The sequence below is a fragment of the Cyanistes caeruleus genome, chromosome 24 (genome assembly GCF_971803275.1).
Source record: "Cyanistes caeruleus chromosome 24, bCyaCae1.hap1.1, whole genome shotgun sequence".
NCBI classification, from domain to species: Eukaryota; Metazoa; Chordata; class Aves; order Passeriformes; family Paridae; genus Cyanistes; species Cyanistes caeruleus.
In genome coordinates, this window is record NC_141724.1 from 2,764,459 (window position 1) to 2,783,537 (window position 19,079).

A 19,079-nucleotide genomic window follows, 5' to 3' on the forward strand; every position below is an offset into this window, starting at 1 on the left:
CAGCCTCATCCACGTCACTTCCAGGCTGTGGTGCTGGGAGTGGATGAGGTCAGGAGGATCCCTGGGCACGCTGCCTGCATCCCACAGGCCAGCCCGGCTCTCCTGACCCGGCCTGGTCGCATTCAGACCCCCGGAGCCCCCCGGGCAGCCCTGACCCACACGTGACTCTCCAGGGATGCTGTTGAACCTGGCGATGCGAAAGTTGAACCTGCAGCTTCACGTGCCTCAAATCCCATGTCCCCTCAGCTTCCACAGACCAGGAACAGGAGGAGCAGCCCCAGGAACACAAATCCAAGCCAAACCAAGCTCTGGTCCTATGGGGAGCCAACCTGCCATGTCTAGGGAGCAACTGTGGCACCACAGACCTCTAAAGCCCTGAGTGATGGGTGGATGCAGAGCCAACCACCAGCCCATGGGCTCCAAGCCCAGCTTTCCCTGGACAAACCAGCCTGGGGAGAGCCTGGATGACAGGGCCAGCTTTCCCTGAAATCTCACACCCCTCTGATCCTCACGACCCTCATTCCTGTTGGAAAAGCCACTCCAGGAAGAGCTGGCTCTGTGTTGGGGCTGAATCCTTGGGCTTGGCTCCCCCAGCTCATTCCCAGCCCATTCCCAGCACGGGGCTGGGGGTCTGCAGCATCACCGTGCATTAGATGCAGCTGAGTGGGTGCAGCTACCGGGGCAAGAGGCGCCGTCACTTTGATTTATGAGCACATCAGGAGGAGTTTGCGCCGTGACACGCGGGACTGACAGCAGCACTTCATTAAGCTGACACCGGGGTTAGGCGCCAGCAGCCCCCCCTCCCCACCCTGCCTGCCTCAGGAGAGGGACAACCCCTGCCCTCAGCAGCTCTGGGGACACACAGAGACCATCCCAAGGGATTTTGGGGTCTCTGCACCCCGTTGTTGCTCGGAGGAACCAAGCATCCTGGGAAGAGCAGGATGGGAGACATGAGGGTGAGGGGCTGCACCACAGCTCCTTGTTTCCCCCACATCCAGGATGCTGCTGGAGGCTGAGGGGTGGCCTTCACACCCCAGCACAGGAAAATGCTCCAGGATGGGCTGGAGTGTGCCGCAGCTCAGCCCCATCCTGGTGGGATGCATGGATTCATGCATCAGCTGCCTTGCTCTGCCCCTTCCTCATGCCCCCAGTGTGGTGCAGCACCCATGGACACGGAGCATCCTTAGGGACAGGACGCTGCTGACGGGCTCTTCCCACACATTTCCATCCTCTTTGGGATTGTCCTCCCCTTCTTTGGGGCACCCCCAGCTGTGCTGCTCCCGGGGAGATCAGAGCTGCTCCTCCAGGAGCTGCTGCCCCTGCCCCAGGGAGATCAGAGCTGCTCCTCCAGGAGATGCTGCCCCTGCTCCAGGGAGATCAGAGCTGCTCCTCCAGGAGATGCTGCCCCTGCCCCAGGGAGATCAGAGCTGCTCCTCCAGGAGCTGCTGCCCCTGCCCCAGGGAGATCAGAGCTGCTCCTCCAGGAGATGCTGCCCCTGCTCCTGGCTCCTTCCTGGTGCCCTTCCCACTGCAGCTCCCGCTCGGAGCTGCTGACTCACAGCAGTGCCAAGAGGAGCCCTTGGAATCAGGCGGAGGGGATGCAGAAGGAACTGGATTGACAAATCCTGCAGCGGGGCAGGAATTGAATCTGGCAGTGGGTTTCCATGAAAGGTCCAGGGGCAGCTCTGTGGAGGCATCCCAGACACTCCAGCTCTTCCCTGAGTTTCAGGGAAGCCACAGCATCACCATTCCCAGCAGGCAAACATGAACACAGACTTTAGGAACACCAGCTTCCCAAATTTTTGGTGCGAAACCAAAGCTTACCCAAGGATTTTGAGGAAGGAAAACACTGACATCCCCTCGCTGGGACCCCCCTCAGTGCTTTTCCCAGCTGGAAAGCTGGACCCACACCCCTCCAGCAGCATCCAACACCCCTTCCCCCTCCTGCTACACCCTTTCTTGTTGGATAAATTTCCCATCTCCTCTGTACCATTTAATTAAAAGTTAACACGCGCTTTTTAAAGCAGAGCCCGCTAAGCAAGCGCTTTGTTAGAGCTTAATTATATCCCTGCTCGGTGCTGCAAGAGAACATCGCCAGGGCCAGCAGGAAAGTCCTTGAGGAAGCTCACATTTACGCCTCCCCCGTTTCCCGGAGCACCAGCAGCTCCTGGAGATGGCTCTGATAACCCTGAGCCTGTAAATGCACCAACATCCCACACTGAGAGCCTGGCTGAGGCTGGAGCAGGTGACCCTGAGCCACTGCAGCCACACTGGTCCCCTGATGCTAACGTGGCTTTGCCATTGAGTCCCCCTTGTGCCACCCCAACACAGAGTCTGGACTTAAAATCTTCCCTCCCTGCCAAAAATCTGAGTTTCAAGTGCTGGGTGTCTGTCAGGGTACTGGATTTTGGGTGGAGTGATGGCCACAAACAGCCCCAGCAGCTCTGCTTGCACCAGGGACGTGGAGGGAGTGGCTCAGGAGTTCGTCCCTTGTCACTGGGAGCCCATGGAAGGACACTCAGCAGAGGGGCAGCAATGCCTGACATGAATTCTGCAAAAATGCACTGCAAAAAAACCCTGTCTGAAGCATTTTAGGAAGAGAGAAGGGCAAAAATACCCAAGGAAAAGGAAGGGAGCACTGCTGTCTGCTGGTTGGGCTCTGTCCCCAGCCTCTGTGTGACCAGCACGGCCCCAAAACACAGCCACAACCCTTTGGGAGGCATCACTGTGCCCTTGGGGGAAAAACCTGCTGTGGAAAGGGGGTTCACAGGAGCATAAAATGAGTCTCCACCAGGCACCGGCCTGCCCAGCACTGCCAACGTGGCCCTGGGGGGCTGAGAGCCCTGCCCACCTCAGAGTCTCCTGAGGAAAAGCCCTTTGCTGGGATCACTGCTGTTTCTCACATTCCCTGGGCTTTGGAGAGCCGCCCTTCCTGGCAGGAAAAGCTCTGCTTCGGCTGCCACCTGCCCAGCCCTGCCCAGCCACCAGGGCACTGCTGCGCCAACTCAGCCAGGACTGGGCTGCCCAAGCTGAGCCTGGCAGGGCAAGGGCTGGGCTGAGCCTTCCCTGATCCCACCACGGGCGGATTTGGGGAGTCCTCACTCTGTGCTGGGGGGCTGGGACCTGTCCCTGTCACCAGAGAGGCCCCTCTGGTGCTGGTGCCCCACACCCCACATCTTGTGGATGCACCAGGTCGCAGGGAAGGAGGAAGAGGAGGAGGAAAAGGAGGAGGAAGAACAACTCCCAGTGATTGGACTGGCCACCCTGGCACATCCAGAGCAGGTTGTCCCCATGTCCCATCCCTGTGGCTCCCTGGGCTGCTAGGGTCCACTTTTAATTTGCTGCCAGCTCTGCTGGCCCGGTGCCCTCCAGGTGAGCTCACCTCTTTGGGTTGCTGCTTTCCGGCTTGCTGCTGGGTCAACAGCTGCAGGTGAAGCTGCTCCTGCTGCTTCTTGTAGTATTCCTGCAGCTGGCAAGGGGAGAGAGCAGAAGGATCAGCAGTGGAACCACCCCGTTCCCATCTCACCACCCCGTGCCCAGCGCCGAGGCTTCGGCACAGCCATGCCGGCTCCTGGCACTGTCACCAGGGCAGGCTCCCTGTGTCACCAGTGCAGGGTGGGTGGGAAAGGACCCACCAGGGGAGTCAGGGCAGCAGAGAAGCCCTGGGCACGCATTGCCAAAGCCTCTGCATGCCCATGGCCCTTGAACCTCCCCAGTGCCCACCCTGCTGTTTATTTTAATGCCAACCCGCTGGCCCTTGAGAGAAAAGCAGGCTGGCACATCACAGAGCATTTCAGGGTGGGGAAACTCCAGTTTTGGCATGATGGGACCCCAAAACACCCCTGACAAGTGCTGTGAGAACCAGTGAGGTCCCAGCTGGGGAGGACCAGAAGCAGATGCAACCCCTGGCCTGTGAGAGCTGGGGGTTCAGTCCTGCAGTCAAAACAATCCTTCAAATCAAAGCAGAGGTGTTTCTGAGCCATTAAAACAGGGATAAACCCCCTGGATCCACAGGGAGCCCCCAGAAAAGGTCCCAGTGTCCACATGCAGCGCTGGGATCTGCTGGCATCGCTGCCAGCTCTTGCCCTGGCCCCTAAATAATCCGTGGGTGATGGATTTGCTGTGTGCAGGGAGGGGGAGAAAGGCACGGGGAGGTCAGAGAGACCCCCCAGCCCCCTGGCAGGGGCTCAGGAATGTCCCTGGGGATGCCGGGAAGCCTTTATCAGCTCGGGGCTGCCGGCAGCGAGTGGCTGTTTGTGTCGGAGAACAGGTTTGGAGGGGCTGGGTGTTTACCCCTGAGCCAGCCCGAGCCAGGGCGCTGCGGCGTGGCCGGGCTGGGAGCAGGAACATTGGGTCAGGGGTGAGAGGTGTGATGTTTGGTTTGCTGCCGGTGGAGAATGTGAGCTATTCCGGCCTGGGTTGTTTAATTTGCAGTCAAACGTGTTTCTTTATCCGGCTCCAAAGAGGCTTGTGGAAGGACCCACCCAGGGTAGTGTTTACCCTTTGTTCTTTCCCTGGGGCCAACCTTGAATCCTTATCAGCCTGTTTGGAGTAAACAGGTACTGGAGGCAGGAGGAAGGGTGTGGAGGATGCTTGTGGGGTTTCTCCCTCTCTCCCTCCTTCCCGCCGGCGGGAGCTGTTTACCCAAGCAGACCTATTTTGTTTCAGAGTGGAAATCTGCTTTTTTTTCCTTCTCCTCCTTTTTCTTCCCTCCCCATCTGACTAAAATCTCTGGAAAAGCCGAGAAGGGCCATGAGAAACAAACCTCAGCTCTGGAGCTGGACACAGGCACCTGCCCAAAGCCCAGCAGTGGCCACGGGGGCTCTGCCTGGGGCACATCGAACCAAGAGCATCCACCCCAACCCCGGCTTTGCCCAGGAGCTGGGCAGCCTCAAATCCCTGAGCAGGAATTTTGTAGGTTTTGAGACCCTGGCTCAGGGTGGCAGCACCAGCACTGTAAGCACCTGCAGCTCTTTTCATCCCTGGACGTGCTGGGAATCCCAAAGGAAACATGTGGAAAGCAGAAGGAGGAAAGGACCCATTCTTCTGCCTCCAACAAACTCCAGCATTCCCAGACCCCGGTGGGAATTGCCTGGCTGGATTCAGCTCTAGTGCAGCGTTACCTGTTGCAGCATTATCGCCTGCTGCTGCTGCAGGAGAGCCTGGAGCTGGGGCGGGGACAGGATCTGCTGCATCTGCTGCGGCGTGATCATCTGTGGGGACATCATGGCCACGGACACGGGGACCTGCGACAGCAAGGACACGTCACCACTCCCAACCCCGACCCGCAAAACTCGCCCCAAACACCAGCAGTGCCTCTCCCAGAGCATCCTCCGTGTCTCCCACATCTCTGTCACCTCTGGGTGAAGCCCCTGGCCACTGCTCTGTCCCCTGGGACATGGCAATGGCAGGGAGGTGTCCCCTGATGCTGATGGCACCAGGATGAAGCTTCCTGAACCATGAGCTCCCCCACAGCAAGCTGAGGGCTCTCCTTTAAATGCAATTTAACTGGGGGGAACTGGGCATCAAACCACAGCTCCCTCCCCTGCTGGGAGCATGGGAAGGGTGGAGGGAAAAGCCAGGGAAGTGGGAAGATACCGATCACCCAAATAACTCTGCAGAGCACCGAGGAAGAGGTTATGGGGTTCTCCAGACACATCAAAGCTTTACCTCCAGCTGACACCAGTAACTCCCGTAATTACTGTGCCAAGAGGAGGGAGGGCGGAGGGAACCTGCCAGCCTCTGCCTTTGGTTATCAAAACACGGGTCCACACCCCAGGCAAAGCTCCTGGGAAGGTGTCAGTGATGGATCCCAGCCCTGCTGGGTCCTGCCCAGGTGGAGCAATGCCCGGATGGAGCCATCAGGAGCTGCCTCGTCCTGGCCTTCCACTGATCCCACAAGCCCAAAGCCCTTCCTGAGGCTCTGGGCAGGGTTAGGGCCTCACTGTAATTTAATGACTCTCCTGGATGCCTCCTATTCCTGGGAAAGCAAATAAGAATTGCTGGGTAGGAGCCACCAGCAGCCACAGGCTCTTCCAGGGGATCCCAGGAAGAAGCAGCAACTGCTTGACATGTGGGATGGGACAGAGCACAAGCCAGGATCCAGCTGCACGCCAAGGACCCAGTTCTGATCCAAACTAAACAACTCTTCAGCCCAGCATCTCAGGACCTCAAAGAGCAGAGAAACCCAGCAAAGTCCCACTGAGACCCTGCTTCCTGCTGGTCTCACCCAGCCAGGACCCCCAGTCATGCCCAGGCTGCCCAGTCTGGACCCCTTCCAGCCACTCCAGCGGGGATGGGACCACAGGGTGGCCCCGTGCAGTCCCTCCCATCTGTGATGGGTGTCCAGCTGACCTTCAAGGGAGATTGCAAAGCCTTATCTATTTACTCAGGCATTCTGCTGCAGGGAGGCGTGGGACACGGAGCGAGCTCTGTTTGTCACCAGCGTTTCCCCCTCCAGCCACCTCCGTGGCAGAGCTATTGATTAATTCCTCTGACTTCCCACCCAAGGGCTTGGAGCTCAGGAATGAGCCCCAGCACCCTGCAAGTCTCTGGCACCCACCAGAGAGCCCCGAGCCCTCCGTGGCACCAGCACCCAGTGGAGAGCTGCTGTTTGAGCACCCAGGTGCTCCCAGCCAGCTGTGCCAAGCCCCGGGTGAACATCTGGGCAGGAGGGAAGCTGGCGAGGAGAGCGAAGTGCGCGCCCAGGAGCGCCGCTAATTTCCCTCTGCCAATTCATCAGCCGGCAACGTGCTCGGAATGAGAGCCCCTAATTAATTGCTCCTCCACATCCCCCCCAGCCCGGGAGGGCTCCCTGCCCCCTCCCCCGGCCCCTCGAACACGTTTGCTGGCATTTTCAAATCGGAGGCATCCTAATTACCGGAGAGTTATAACACCTTCCATTTCTCGCCCAGCGGACTGACACCCTGTCAAGAGCAAAGAGAATTGCCAGAGGTTTTGACAACACTAATTGCCCCTATAATCTAAAAACACAAAGGAGAGGCGATTAGTCGAGAGGGCCCCAGCTCTCGATCCGACATGAGGTTTTCACAATGTTACAAGAAAACAAAAGTGATGCTTTTTAGAGTTTGATGGCTGCTAACAAAAGCAGAATTATATTTTCATACAACCTTTGTCTGCATTAAATGGCTTTTTTGTCCTCCCCCCCCCGCTCGGATGCGGAGCTGACATGGAGAAATGGTGGTGGATCCATATGGGGGTGAGGTGGGAATGGGGTGAACTTGAGAGGGGCAGCTCTGCTGCTTCCTTGGTTCCCATGAAGCATTTCCTCACAGAAAACGTTCTTCTCCCAGTTAAGGTTTTCAGGGAAAGCAGCAACTTTTAGTAAAAAAGGAAGTTCCAACTTACAGGTGGTTTTGCTCCCATTCATCCTATGCCTTGTGAATGTTCCAGCACTGCCTTGACCCCAGTGTGGGCCAGCAAACCCCACTGCTGGGGGTTCTCTGTCCCAAGCTCTGGTGACAGTGCCAGCTGCCTCTGTTGGGGACAGGGAGAGCTGCTGCTCTGGCAAAACGAGATGGGGATGGAAATGGGGCTGGAAATGTCCATCCCAACCTGGCCAAAAGCCCACAGGGACACACCCCAGGGTGGCCCTGGGACATCCCTTCACTTGCAGCAGTGGCCCTCAGTGACAAGATTGCCCATGGCAGGGAATGAGGCCAGCCTGGCATCCCTGGGTAACAGCAGGATCTGGGCAGAAACTACCTCAAAACCTGGGATGCAGGTGGTCAAAGTGAGAGCTGAAGGGTGCCAGGCAGAGCAGCACAGGGGCTGTGAGGGGCGAATGTCACCCAGCTGCCACCACCCCCAGACACCAGAGCAGCACAGGGGCTGTGAGGGGTGAGTGGCACCCAGCTGCCTCCAGCCCCAGGCACCGGAGCAGCCGGGAAATGTCCTTGCAGCTGGCACATCCCTGGGGAAGCAGGTCCCGGCAGCAGCCCCGGAGCAGCAGCAGTGCCTGGGGACCAGCCCGACGCGTCACGAGCTGGCATCTGCCAGACACCGACTCAGGAAGGGTTTGACTCACACCTTGGCCGGCTGCCACCCCGCAGAAACTGCTTACTAACAGCTCTGGCTGCTCCCAGAAACACCCGGCGCTGCTCTGGCCGGCCAGCAGCATCTCCAGGGGCTGCTTTTCCAGGCGGGCCCGCCTGTAATCCCCGTGCCAGAGGACGGGGCGGGAGCAGCAAGCGGTGGGTGGAAAAGCAGGCAGGTATTCCAGGGAATATTCCCTCCCTGAGCCAAAGCCAGCTGAGGGAAGCAGGACTTGGCCGTGTGGAGCGAGGCAGGATGGGGAGCGAGGCTCTTGAGAAATTTTTCCTAGATTTTTTTGGGTTGTTTTTACGGGAAGAGGATTGAACTCCCAGGCGCGAGGCAGAGCGGGGAAAGCCACGGCCCCTTGGCCTCGGCTCGCAGCAGGGCTGTCATCAGAGGGACAGTGCCCTCCTGACCCCGGGGACAGCTGGCTTGGCACAGCCTGGGGACATCCTCCGTCAGTCTCCAAACATCCCTGCTCCGGCTGTCACCCGGGCCAGGAGGTCACTGCAGGAGCCACCGCATCCCCAAGGGCCACACGTCACCGCCACTGTGGGAAGGGGCAGCTCCTGGTCCTTGCCTCAGCCACACAGCCCAAACCTCATCCCCTCCATCCCTGCTGGCTCTGGGATCTTCGGGATGAACACCCCTCTCTTCCTCTCTGGAGGGTGCTCCTGGCTTCCTGCAGAGCTCAGGGCTGCACATCCTTGCTCTGATCCAATCTTGGGGTTTAACTCAGAAGACGTTTGTGCTGTTTTTCCTAATTTTAACCACTCTTTTCAAATCCAAACCCAATAGAAACAAACCGAAGAGGCTGGGAACAGAAGGGGGGACACAACCATCAAAAGCAGCTTCGAGTTGTGCTGTTTTAGGGGCAGGGGATGAGCAAATCCCACCCCAGAGCACCCAATTCTCACAGCACAAGAGCAACCCCAATCTCCCTGGCACATCCCGGCCTCCTTTCCTGCACCCAGCATCCCTGGGCGAGCTCCAAGATCCAGCTGGCTCAGACAGTCTGGGAGTGCTCCCAGTGCCCGGAGCCAGGCAGTGATGCCACTGACACCGAGGTGACCCCAGCCATGGCTCATAAACCCTGAGGGGTGGCACAGGGCCACCTAAATGCTGCTGTGCCCCCTCTGGACCTCACCAGGCTGGGATAAGGCACATGTACACTAAAATCTGCCCAGGATCAAAGAAATGAAGCTGAGCCCCACATGCCAGGCTGGGTTTTGAGGCTGTGCGTGGTTTTAGGAACAATTTTAGGAACACTCTGAACAGCTCCAGCACCAAAGGTTCAAGCGCCCTGGGTGGGGTGGCAGCAGGGTGAGCAGGTGAGGGGACACCAGCATGGAGGACACCAGGCCCTGATGCTCAGCTTCATGTGAGGAAAAGGAGGAATCAATCCCCGGCGTGTTCAGCCCAACGTGTGTCCTCGTTAGAGCATCCTCATTAGCGCATCCTCGTTAGCACAGCCTTCCCACTGGGGAGGCCCCAATCACACCTGGCTGGGCTCCAGTTGCTGCTTGGGGACAGTGGCAGCAGAGGTGACAGCATTGAGCCCTCTCCTCAGTGAGCCCCCGTCCCCAGCATCACCTGGGCAGGGTCCCTCCATCCCCTGTGTGGCCACGGGGTGCTGGCACAGCTCTCACACCGATTGTTCTACAGGGACTAAAGTGCCTTTGCTCCTCTGTGAGCCCAAAACACCCATCCCAGAGTGGGATGGTGGCAGTGGCACGGGGCTGGCACTGCTGGGGGCTTTGGGATGGAGCAGGGACAGACAGGGATGCTCCAAGTTCAAATGGAAAAACCTCGGCACGAGCCCAGATGGACGGGCTGCTGGATTTTTTTTTCCCGGAGAGGGAACGCAGAAGGGCTGCTATTGATCTGTCTTCATTACCCATTTCACTCAAGTTTCAAATCAACAAAATACACTTTTCTGCTCCGCTGCCCTCTCTGCTGCAGCAGACAAAAGAAAAGCAATTTCCCGCAGTTTGCTCCAAACTCCTCTCCTCCCTTCCCTGGGTGCCCTCCAGCCCCTCTCCCCTTCCAGCCACTTGATCCCCGCAGAGCTGGGAGACCCCCAGCTCTGAGGGCACCCAAAGAGGGCACCCCATCACTCCCAGGTGCCTCCAAGCCAGCACTGACAACTTGGGGTGTTGCTTTTCCAGCACCTCCTTCCATTTTTGTACGGATTTACTTTACTGGATCCCAGAGGGATCTGCTGCTCCCACCATCCCAGGATGACAATGCCCTGCAACACTGAAAGCAACATTTTGTCAATGCCCACCAAGTTTCCAAGAGTTTTAAAGTTCAAAAAGAATTTTTAAATGTTTTAGAAAACACAAAGATGGGTTTTGGAGGATTTTCTCCTTTCCTGCAGCTGTAACTGGAGTGACAACGTGAGACTCTCCACACACACCTCCAGGCATCTGTGGGAAGAGGGTCCCTACTCCAAAAACAACTCCCAGTCCGAGATGCTGCTGAGCCCAGCAGCTCTCTGGTTGTTTTTAAGCGCAGCCTGTCGGGAATGTCATTAATATTCCCGCTGGCTTGGTGCCCCAAAAACATCCCAGCCCCATCAGTGGGGTGAAAAGGAGAGTGCACGGTGTGGGCAAGCACAGGGGGTCTCCTGCTCTCCCTGCCAGCACCAGGACCCTCCTGCTCATTCCCCTGGGACGGGGGGCCAGGAGCCGGCTGGCACAGAGCCGAGGGGAGACAAAATTCCCCACGGATGTCAAAATCCATTCCCAACTTGGGGGGCTGCACATCCACAGGCAGGGACCCAAGGCTGGCACCCCAAGGACACCCCAATTCCCAAACATTCCCATTCTGCTGTGCTTCCTGCTGCCTCCAAGCCAAGGAGGCTGTGCTGGGATCCAGCCTTCCTCCTCCTCCTCTTGCAGCCGTCCTGGCCAGTCTCATCCACACCACCGTGCCTTAGATAAACTTCCTTTCAAAGGAGTCTGCTTAATCCCCTATCTCCCCTCGGTCAGATCCCGCTCCAGCTGCCGGCGGGGCCGCGGGGGGAGGGATTGCCGGGCGCTGCTGAGTTATGAGCTATTTCTGACTCACGTCTACAACTTTCACAAGTCCTTTTTGCAACACGGAGAGAGAAAAAAAGGGAGGAGGGGAGGGAGGGAGGGAGGGAGGAAGGAGATCCAGTTCGCTCCGGCAAAAGGCGCTGGCCAGATGGGCAGGCAGGGAGGGGAGGCTGGGGAGCAGCAGGCAAGGGAAGGACGGGATGTTCGGCTGCATCCAGCCGGGAGTACCAGGGAGAGCAAGGAGGGATAAGCAGGAGGAGGAGGAGTGCAGGGACACACACCCACGGAGGGGAGCGAGGCGCCGGTTACCGGAATCTGACTTCACCCTCGCCGCCTTTGTCCTCTGCAGACATTTTCCATGCAGTGACTGCATTTCCTTCCTGCCGGCACCGCTGGAAAAAGCCGCCTGTTTGTGCCGTAGGAGCCCTGACTAATTCCCACTGCTCCCACCCAGCTGCTGCTTCCCAAGCCGGGGGTTCTGGGCTCTCCTGACCAGCCCTGGGATTTGCTGCTGGATGGCTCAGCCATGCCCTGGCACTCCAAGCCAGGAGAGGATCCCGGGATTGCCCATCCCAGCCTGGCTCCTGTTGCCACCTGGCTCAGCCTGGCACAGGCAGGACCTCCAGCTCCAAGAGCGCTTGTGCTAATTACTTTCCTTTGTTAATTAAACCCACGTGGCTCTAATAAGGTAACCTGCTGTTCTCCGATAAATTTAATTAGCCTGAAGGGAGAGCCCCTCCGCACAGCTATTTAAATTGTCACTTCCCATCGCCGGGGCTTTGCTTCTCCCTGCCTCCCCCCTCTCTCCGGATTTCACCCCTCTCCTGCCCATTTTCTGCCCTTTTCCTTTGGCAGAGAAGGGGAGCAAACGGGAGGTTCCCCATGCCTACAGGAGCAGGATGTGTCTGCTCAAAGCCCATTTTCCTGTCAGTGCTACAAATCCCCATCCCAGCTGGGCCTCTGTCCCATCCTGGAGGACCTGCCCTGGCTCCAGCCCAAAGGATTGTTCACTTTTCCAGCCCAGTGCCACCCTCACAGCACCCAGCATCGATCCTGGGATGCTCCAACCCCGGGAAACTGCATCCAAAACACTGTCCCAAAAAGTGGTGACACAAAACCTCCCCTCCCCGACCCTTCTCCATTCCCACACAAATAAAAAAAACCTCCCAAGAAACTTCTGGAGGTTTCCAGAGGATTTAACTCCCGGAGTGCTCCATCCACTGAGGTGACAGGGGTTTGTGCTGTCACACAGCTGTGGCCCAGCCCTTCCCGGGAAGGGGGTGACGGGGGACACTTGCACGTCCTCGGGGCTCACCTGCACCGCCGGCTGCTTGCCCTCGTTGCTGCTGGGGGAGCTGAGCCCCGTGGCCTGCTGCAGCAGGAACTGCCGAGCCACCTGCAGAGCCTGCAAGAGAGACACAGGGGTGGGCATCAGGAAGGCTCCCTCCTCCTCCTCCTCCTCCTCCTCCAGCTCTGGCTGCTTCTCCATGGATTTCATTCACGGGATGGGTTTGATGCACAAGGAGCACCAGCGCTCCCCGATGCTCCCTCCTGCCACACCAGTACATCCCAGTCGAGACCAGCACTCTCCCAGCCCCCATGGGGACAACCCTGTCCTCTTCCCAAAATCTAGGTCCAGTGTTCCCATGTCACAAAAGTCATTCCCAAAGCCCAGCCCTGGCACAGCCACCCAGAGATCTGGCTCCTGGCTGATTTATTCCAGAGCCACCATCATGTTCCTGCTGCTGTCCCTTGTGCCCAAAGCCACTGTGGGCATTTCATTTTATTAAGTGGATTGAGGCACTGGAGCAGCAGACAGTTCCAGGTTTGGGTGAAGCCAAGAGCGGGATCCCAGGCTGAAACAATCCAGGAATGTGTCCAAATGGATTTGATGGTGACGCAGAAGGTGCTCAGCAACCCACACAAGTGACCACCATGAAACCTGATTGTTTTTAGGGGGGTTTGCCTAGAAAAAGTGATGAGTTTCTTCAGGTTTTTTCACAGGGATGAAGGTGTTTCACTGGGAATCCCACAAAAACAGGGGAAAAAACAATAGAAATTGATAAAACGCACTTGTGAAAAACATAGGTACGAGACAGCCATGCCCAGCACTATGGGCAGCTGGAGAAAAAACAGGGGAAATTAAGGAAAATCCTACAAAGAGGAGGAAAGAGGAGCAAGTGTGAGCTGAGAAAAAGAGTTTGGGAGCCAGGAAAAGGAATAAAGCTCTGAGGAAAACAACCCAGTGCTCCCAGACCTGTTTGCTCCTTATTTCTGCTTTACAAGGATTCTTTTCCTTCCTTCTGGGGTTTTTTTGGGGGCACATTTCTGAAAAATCTCCACCCTCCTTCCTCCCCCTCCCAAATCCATTCCAAGCTCAGTACACACTTCACCTGTTGATCCAAACCAGGAGCACCCACAAAACCCCAACCCAGAGCCCCTCCTCAAATGGAGCATCCATGAAAAGTCATTCCCTGCATTTTAGATCCCATTTCAGCTCTTCCCTGTGCTCCTCTGCACAGGGAACTCCTGGGAAAAGTACATAAAAAACAAAGGATGCCCTAGCCATGCCACATCTGGTTTTTTTAGTGGATAAATCCACCTGACCTGGCCTGTGCAGTTGGACATGCACTACAAGGGCATGTGGAAAATAAGAGGAAATTTCCAGCTGGAGGTTGAGAGCAAAGGGTTTAACAGACCCAGCTGTAAATTTTTATAAATAAATTTAATTAATTAATTTTTTTAATTTATAAAGAATTTGTAATTTCATAGCAGGGATCCCAAACCAAACACCGTGCGCGCAGCACTGGGCACCCTTGGCTGTGCTTGTCACCATCACATGAACCAGACAGCCCCAAGAAAATCGAAACCTGAGGAATTTAAAAAGCAAATGGATCCTAATTTCCTATTCCTGTGGTGAATTACCAGAGCTGTGCACCTAGAGCTGCTCCACGGCCACTGAGCACCCCCAAAACCGCCCAACCAAAAACTTCCAAACTTCCTTTATCCAAACAATTTAAAACTCAGATCCTTGAGGACAGACACAGCAGTTCCAGCTCAATTCCAGTGATTCCAGCTGGGAATCACTGCTGGAAAAATCCCACAGTCCAGATCTCAGAGCCACCTCAGCCCCAGTGTTTCTCCATGGGCATTTTGTTTTCCCTGTTATTACCAGGGATAGATGTGCATCGCTAATGAAAGCACAAAAACCCTGTGACAGTTATGACAGTTCAAGGTCTGATATTTTAATTACTTTTGGAAATGAAAACAGTAATTCCAGTTAAAAGTCAAGGTGGAGGAATTCACTTGGAGGCAGCTCAGTGCCAGGCCCGATGGGTGCTGGAGCACTGGGCTGCATCCCACATCCCCACAGCAAATCCCTGAGCTTTAGCTGCTTTTCCAAGGGTCTTTTAGATGAGTTTTTCATGGATTTGGCTTCTCCACGTGCAATTCCTGCTGTGTTTGCAAGCACCACCTCACAGAGGAGACCCAGCGAGGGCAGGCCCAGCGAGGGCAGGCCCCTGCCCCGGCCTGGCAAAAATCAGCACAACAGGGATTGAAAACAGAGCGGGGAAAAGCCTCAGGAACAGAATTCTAGCACACAAAAAGTGCTGCACAAGACTTCTCCCAGAATTTTCTCTTCCCAAACCCAAGGCCTGGCTTTAGCTGCTTTTCCAAGGGTCTTTTAGATGAGTTTTTCATGGATTTGGCTTCTCCACGTGCAATTCCTGCTGTGTTTGCAAGCATCACCTCACAGAGGAGACCCAGCGAGGGCAGGCCCCTGCCCCGGCCTGGCAAAAATCAGCACGGCAGGGATTGAAAACACAGAGGGGGAAGCCTCAGGAACAGAATTCCAGCACACAAAAAGTGCTGCACAAGACTTCTCCCAGAATTTTCTCTTCCCAAACCCAAGGCCTGGCCAGCCTGGGGTGCCCGCCCGGCCTGGCCCCACCGCGCTGCCTCTCAGGGGGGAATTTAATTCACTCCCCGCTGGCTCCCTCACTTTGCTGTGCTCTGAAGCACGAAATTACAAAGATTTACAGGAAAAGAAACCCGACATGGCCTCACAATTGTACACAGGGGCCTCTCTGGCAGTGCCTGGAGCTGCCCCCTCCCTGGGCTCAGCCTGTGCACAGTGATGGAAACCTGTTGCAGGGCTGGGCAGAGCGTGTGGAGCACTCAGGATGGAATTTTGGGATGCAGAGCCACCTGTCAGCTGCATTTGTTGCAGGAAGAGCAGCCCGGGGGTGGGAGGATGAAGCTTTTCCATAGGGAAGTGTCACTCAGAGCCTCTCCTTGGGGCTGAGGAGGTGGGAAGCAGAAGGAAGAGTTTCTCTGTGGGAGTAGATGGGATTTTACCTCTGTGAACCACAGGAAAAGTTATTTATAAATAAAAATCAACCTATATCCCATTGCCTGGTGTTATCCAGGTGCACATCAGCCAGAACTGGGAATGAATTCCTGGTGTCAAACGCCTGGATGGCTCCCTCTGATCACCAGTTGATCCCAGAAGAAGTTTGCAGTGTCTCAGACCCAGCCAGGGCTGATGTGGTTTGGCTCTGCCCTCCCCAAGAGCAGCACATTCCAGGATGAGGAAGAGGATGGAGACATGGAAATTGCAGGGAAAGGTGGGAGATGCTGGAAGGTGTGTGCAGGAATGGGGTCAATAAACAGCCCAGCCATGCAGGGATTAATCCCGCCCTGCCAGGACCTGCTCCCACAGCACCGGAGGTTTCCCGGCTCTTGGGATCCCCCCAGGGATGTTCCTCCCTTCTCTCAGACCCCAAATCCCTCCAGTTCTCTGGACCATCCCCAACTCCAGACATCTCATCCTCCAGCAGGGGAGCAGCCCCTTTTTCCAACTTCCACCCAGCCTACCTGAGGATTATCCTGATTTTTCCCTCTCCAGCCTGTGGGACTTCACACATCCACCCCTGGATGTGCTGGATGCTACTCCAGACCCCAGGAAGGGCAGATTTTAGCTCCTTTTTCCATGGTAAACACCACAAACTTCCTTTCTGCCATGAGGAAACACCTGGCTCCAGCCCTGGAAGAGCCCAGGGAGAGTTGCCTCACCCCACACCTTGGATTAATCCTCATCCCTGCCTTTTCCTCCTCCAAACCTGCCCCAACAGAGCCTCTCTGAAGCCTTCTGATAGGGAAGAAATGGGTCAAGAGCTCCAAAAAAAGTTTGGAGAGCATGGAGACATCCATGGGTCATACAGCCTCCCCCTCAAAAAATTCAACCCAAAATAATCCCAGGACAAAGGAAAATCTTGCCTGGGGTATTTGAAAGTGCCTCATTAACCAGATATTTCACTTTATGAGGATGGAGTTTTTAATTCCAGCCTGGATGCTCCAGCTGGGAAGAGCTGCCCGAAATCAGCTGAGGGATTTTCCACCTAGATCAGAGCTTTATATGGTGGTTTACCTTCCAAAAAGAGGAAAAGCACCTGAAAAATTCCATTGAAGCAAGAACTTTGCATGGAAAGAGGGAGGAAGGGAATTTTTATTTTCCCTTTTTCCCTCCAATCCTTTTGGAGGGTGGAAAGAAGTTGGGAAGGGCTGAAAAAAAAAAAAAAAGGTAAAAAAAAAAATAAGGAAGATTTTTTACACTAACCTCATAAAAATGACATCGTCACATTCCAGAATTAGCACCATTAAAACAACACACAGGGATATTTTTAGCTGGATATTAACAGTAAATGATGCCATATTGAGGAGCACTTCCACCAGCCCAGCCCTGGCCTCGCTTAACCACAACCAAATGGCTCCAGAAGATCCAAATGAACAAAAAAATGACACAATTCCTCACAAGGAAATGGAAAAAAAAGTCCTTTTTACACCCAGCTCCGTGTCTGTGGCCCAGCTCCAGCTGTTCTTCCCTGCTCCAGTGCTCCTGGACTTTATTCCTCTGCTCCTGACTCCTCAGTCCTCACAGGCGAGGGGTTAAACTCAGCCCCACTAATTAAGAGCACAAGGAACACGCTCCTGACAATCCCAGCCCATGGAAAAAAAGGAGAAAAAAAGGAGAAAAAAAGGGGGGGAAAGGGGAGAAAAAAAGGGGGGTTAAAAAAAAAGAAAAACTGCTCCTGCATTCGTCCTCAGTGAAATATTAAATATGAATCAGAAAAGTGAAGAGAGAGATGAGTTTCTCTTAAGTGCTCCGGCCTCATTTTTATCTTAAATACCCTAATAATAGAGGATTACACAATATATTTGAGATGTGATCACATGTTTTATGGAATGGTATCTCTCCCAGGGCAGCAAAGTGCCTCTCCTCCCCCTCCACACCCTGCCCCAACTCCCAAAAAAGTCTCGTTTGCTCCTTCTTCAAAACAAGCCTTATTTTTGTTTATCCCTCCTCGTTTCTTTGACGTCTGTCTGCAGCACGCTGCAAATTTTTTTAGGCATTTTTTACATCATGAAACAACCCCAAACAACACCAGAGCAGCTGGATTTTCCGGATGTCTCCTTTTCCATGGACTGAGAGCTGGAAGGAGCTCCTGTGGCATGTCAGACTCGGGGATTGTCCCCTCGGTTCTCCCAGGACATCCCTGCTCCACCAGGTTCACACGGATTTGGGTTCTCCACGTGCAACTCCTGCCGTGCCTGCAAGGATCTCTTTCCATTCTTTCTCTGCATTCCCTGCACCCCAAAGCTGCAGTGACCCCATTCTCTGCACCCCATGCATTTAAACACCAGCTGCTGGATAAAAGTTGGAATTTTTTGCAGGAAGACAGCAAAAAAAAATAACTCTGGAAAACCCCAAATCGTGGCTGAGCAGCGCTTGTTATCCCCACTCCCCTAAAATTCCAGAGGATCCCCCAGCACAGGGATGTGCCAGCCCCATCACCCCGCTGCCCCTGTTTCCTTCCTCCACCGGGAATTCCGGGGGGATCCAGGCTGTCAGGGGGGGCTGGCGGATCCCTTTGGAGCCCGGCAGTGCCGGAGGTCCCTCTACGTTCCCACAGCAACGGCGGGGGGGTCCCGGGCCGGGGGCTGCCCCCCGGTGCCCCCGGGCGACCTCTCCCCTCCGCCAGCCCCGGCACAAAGCGGGCGCGAGCTATTGAGGCTTTTCAGCCCCATCCCGAGCATTGAAATCCAGGGATTTAACCCCAGCGCCAGCCCCCCGGGCTGCGGGAGAGAGAAGGAGGGGAGGAGGGAGGGGAGGAAGGGGAGGAAGGGGAGGGGGATGCCCTTTCCCCACCCCACCGGCCGCCTGCTCTCCCCTCCCAGGCTCTGCGGGATGCTTGGAAGTGGTGTGGACTGGGAAGGAAGGATGGATGGAAGGATGGATGGAAGGATGGATGGATGGAAGGATGGATGGAAGGATGGATGGAAGGATGGATGGAAGGATGGATGGAAGGATGGATGGAAGGATGGATGGAAGGATGGATGGAAGGATGGATGGATGGCGAGGGAATGTTGTGCTCCGGAGTGCAGCAGAGCTGGGTGATCTCAGCAATCCAGGCTGGAGCTGCCACACACCCCAAAACAACACCCCACAACACCCCCATGGCCCCAATCCCCCACCCCACTCCAGACAGCACCCTTGGAGAGGAGCTTTAACCCAAAAATTCCCTGCAAAGACTTGTTTGGCTTCACCCTTGTACAAGCAGTGAGGTCACAGGCACCGGAAAAGGTCAAATCCAGCCCAAAATGGGAGCACAAGCTCCCAAGAAAGAAACCCCCACAGACACGAAGCTTTAGACCCACCGGGATGAGAGGTGGATCCCACCCCTGCAGGGTTCTCGGGGGGCATTTCACAAAGTTCAACGGGAATCAGGATTGAGTGCCGACACTCCAGGATGAGAGAGCAACACGAGAAGAGCCCAGCCACCCGAGAACCCGCTGAGAACGCTGGATGCTCCCGGGGATGGAGCAAAGCCTCCATCAAGCACCTAATTGTCCAAAACTCCCGCGGTGGGGACATTTATTCCTGACCCCAGCTGGTGCTCAGCCTGCTCCCTGAAGCAAGAAG

At 55.7% G+C, this 19,079-nt stretch overlaps 1 protein-coding gene across 31 annotated transcripts in view; it reads right to left on the bottom strand.

Annotated features, from left to right (window-relative positions):
* FOXP4 (forkhead box P4) overlaps window positions 1–19,079 on the bottom strand; it is a 55,362-nt gene that overhangs the window by 15,835 nt on the left and 20,448 nt on the right. For 17 of the 31 annotated variants that reach the window (XR_015278965.1, XR_015278966.1, XR_015278963.1 and 14 more), the window contains 3 exons: window positions 12,411–12,500; window positions 5,123–5,245; window positions 3,382–3,468 (listed from right to left, as the gene is read on the bottom strand). Coding sequence is in view for 16 of the 31 variants with exons in the window: in XM_086861671.1 (XP_086717797.1) it covers window positions 3,382–3,468; window positions 5,123–5,245; window positions 12,411–12,500 (300 nt within the window). In the remaining 15 variants the exon portion in view is untranslated. Of the gene's footprint in view, window positions 1–3,381; window positions 3,469–5,122; window positions 5,246–6,879; window positions 6,920–11,376; window positions 11,750–12,410; window positions 12,501–14,348; window positions 15,046–15,163; window positions 15,345–19,079 lie in introns of those variants that run through there. The other 14 variants (XR_015278976.1, XM_086861683.1, XM_086861679.1 and 11 more) reach the window with 10 other exon arrangements.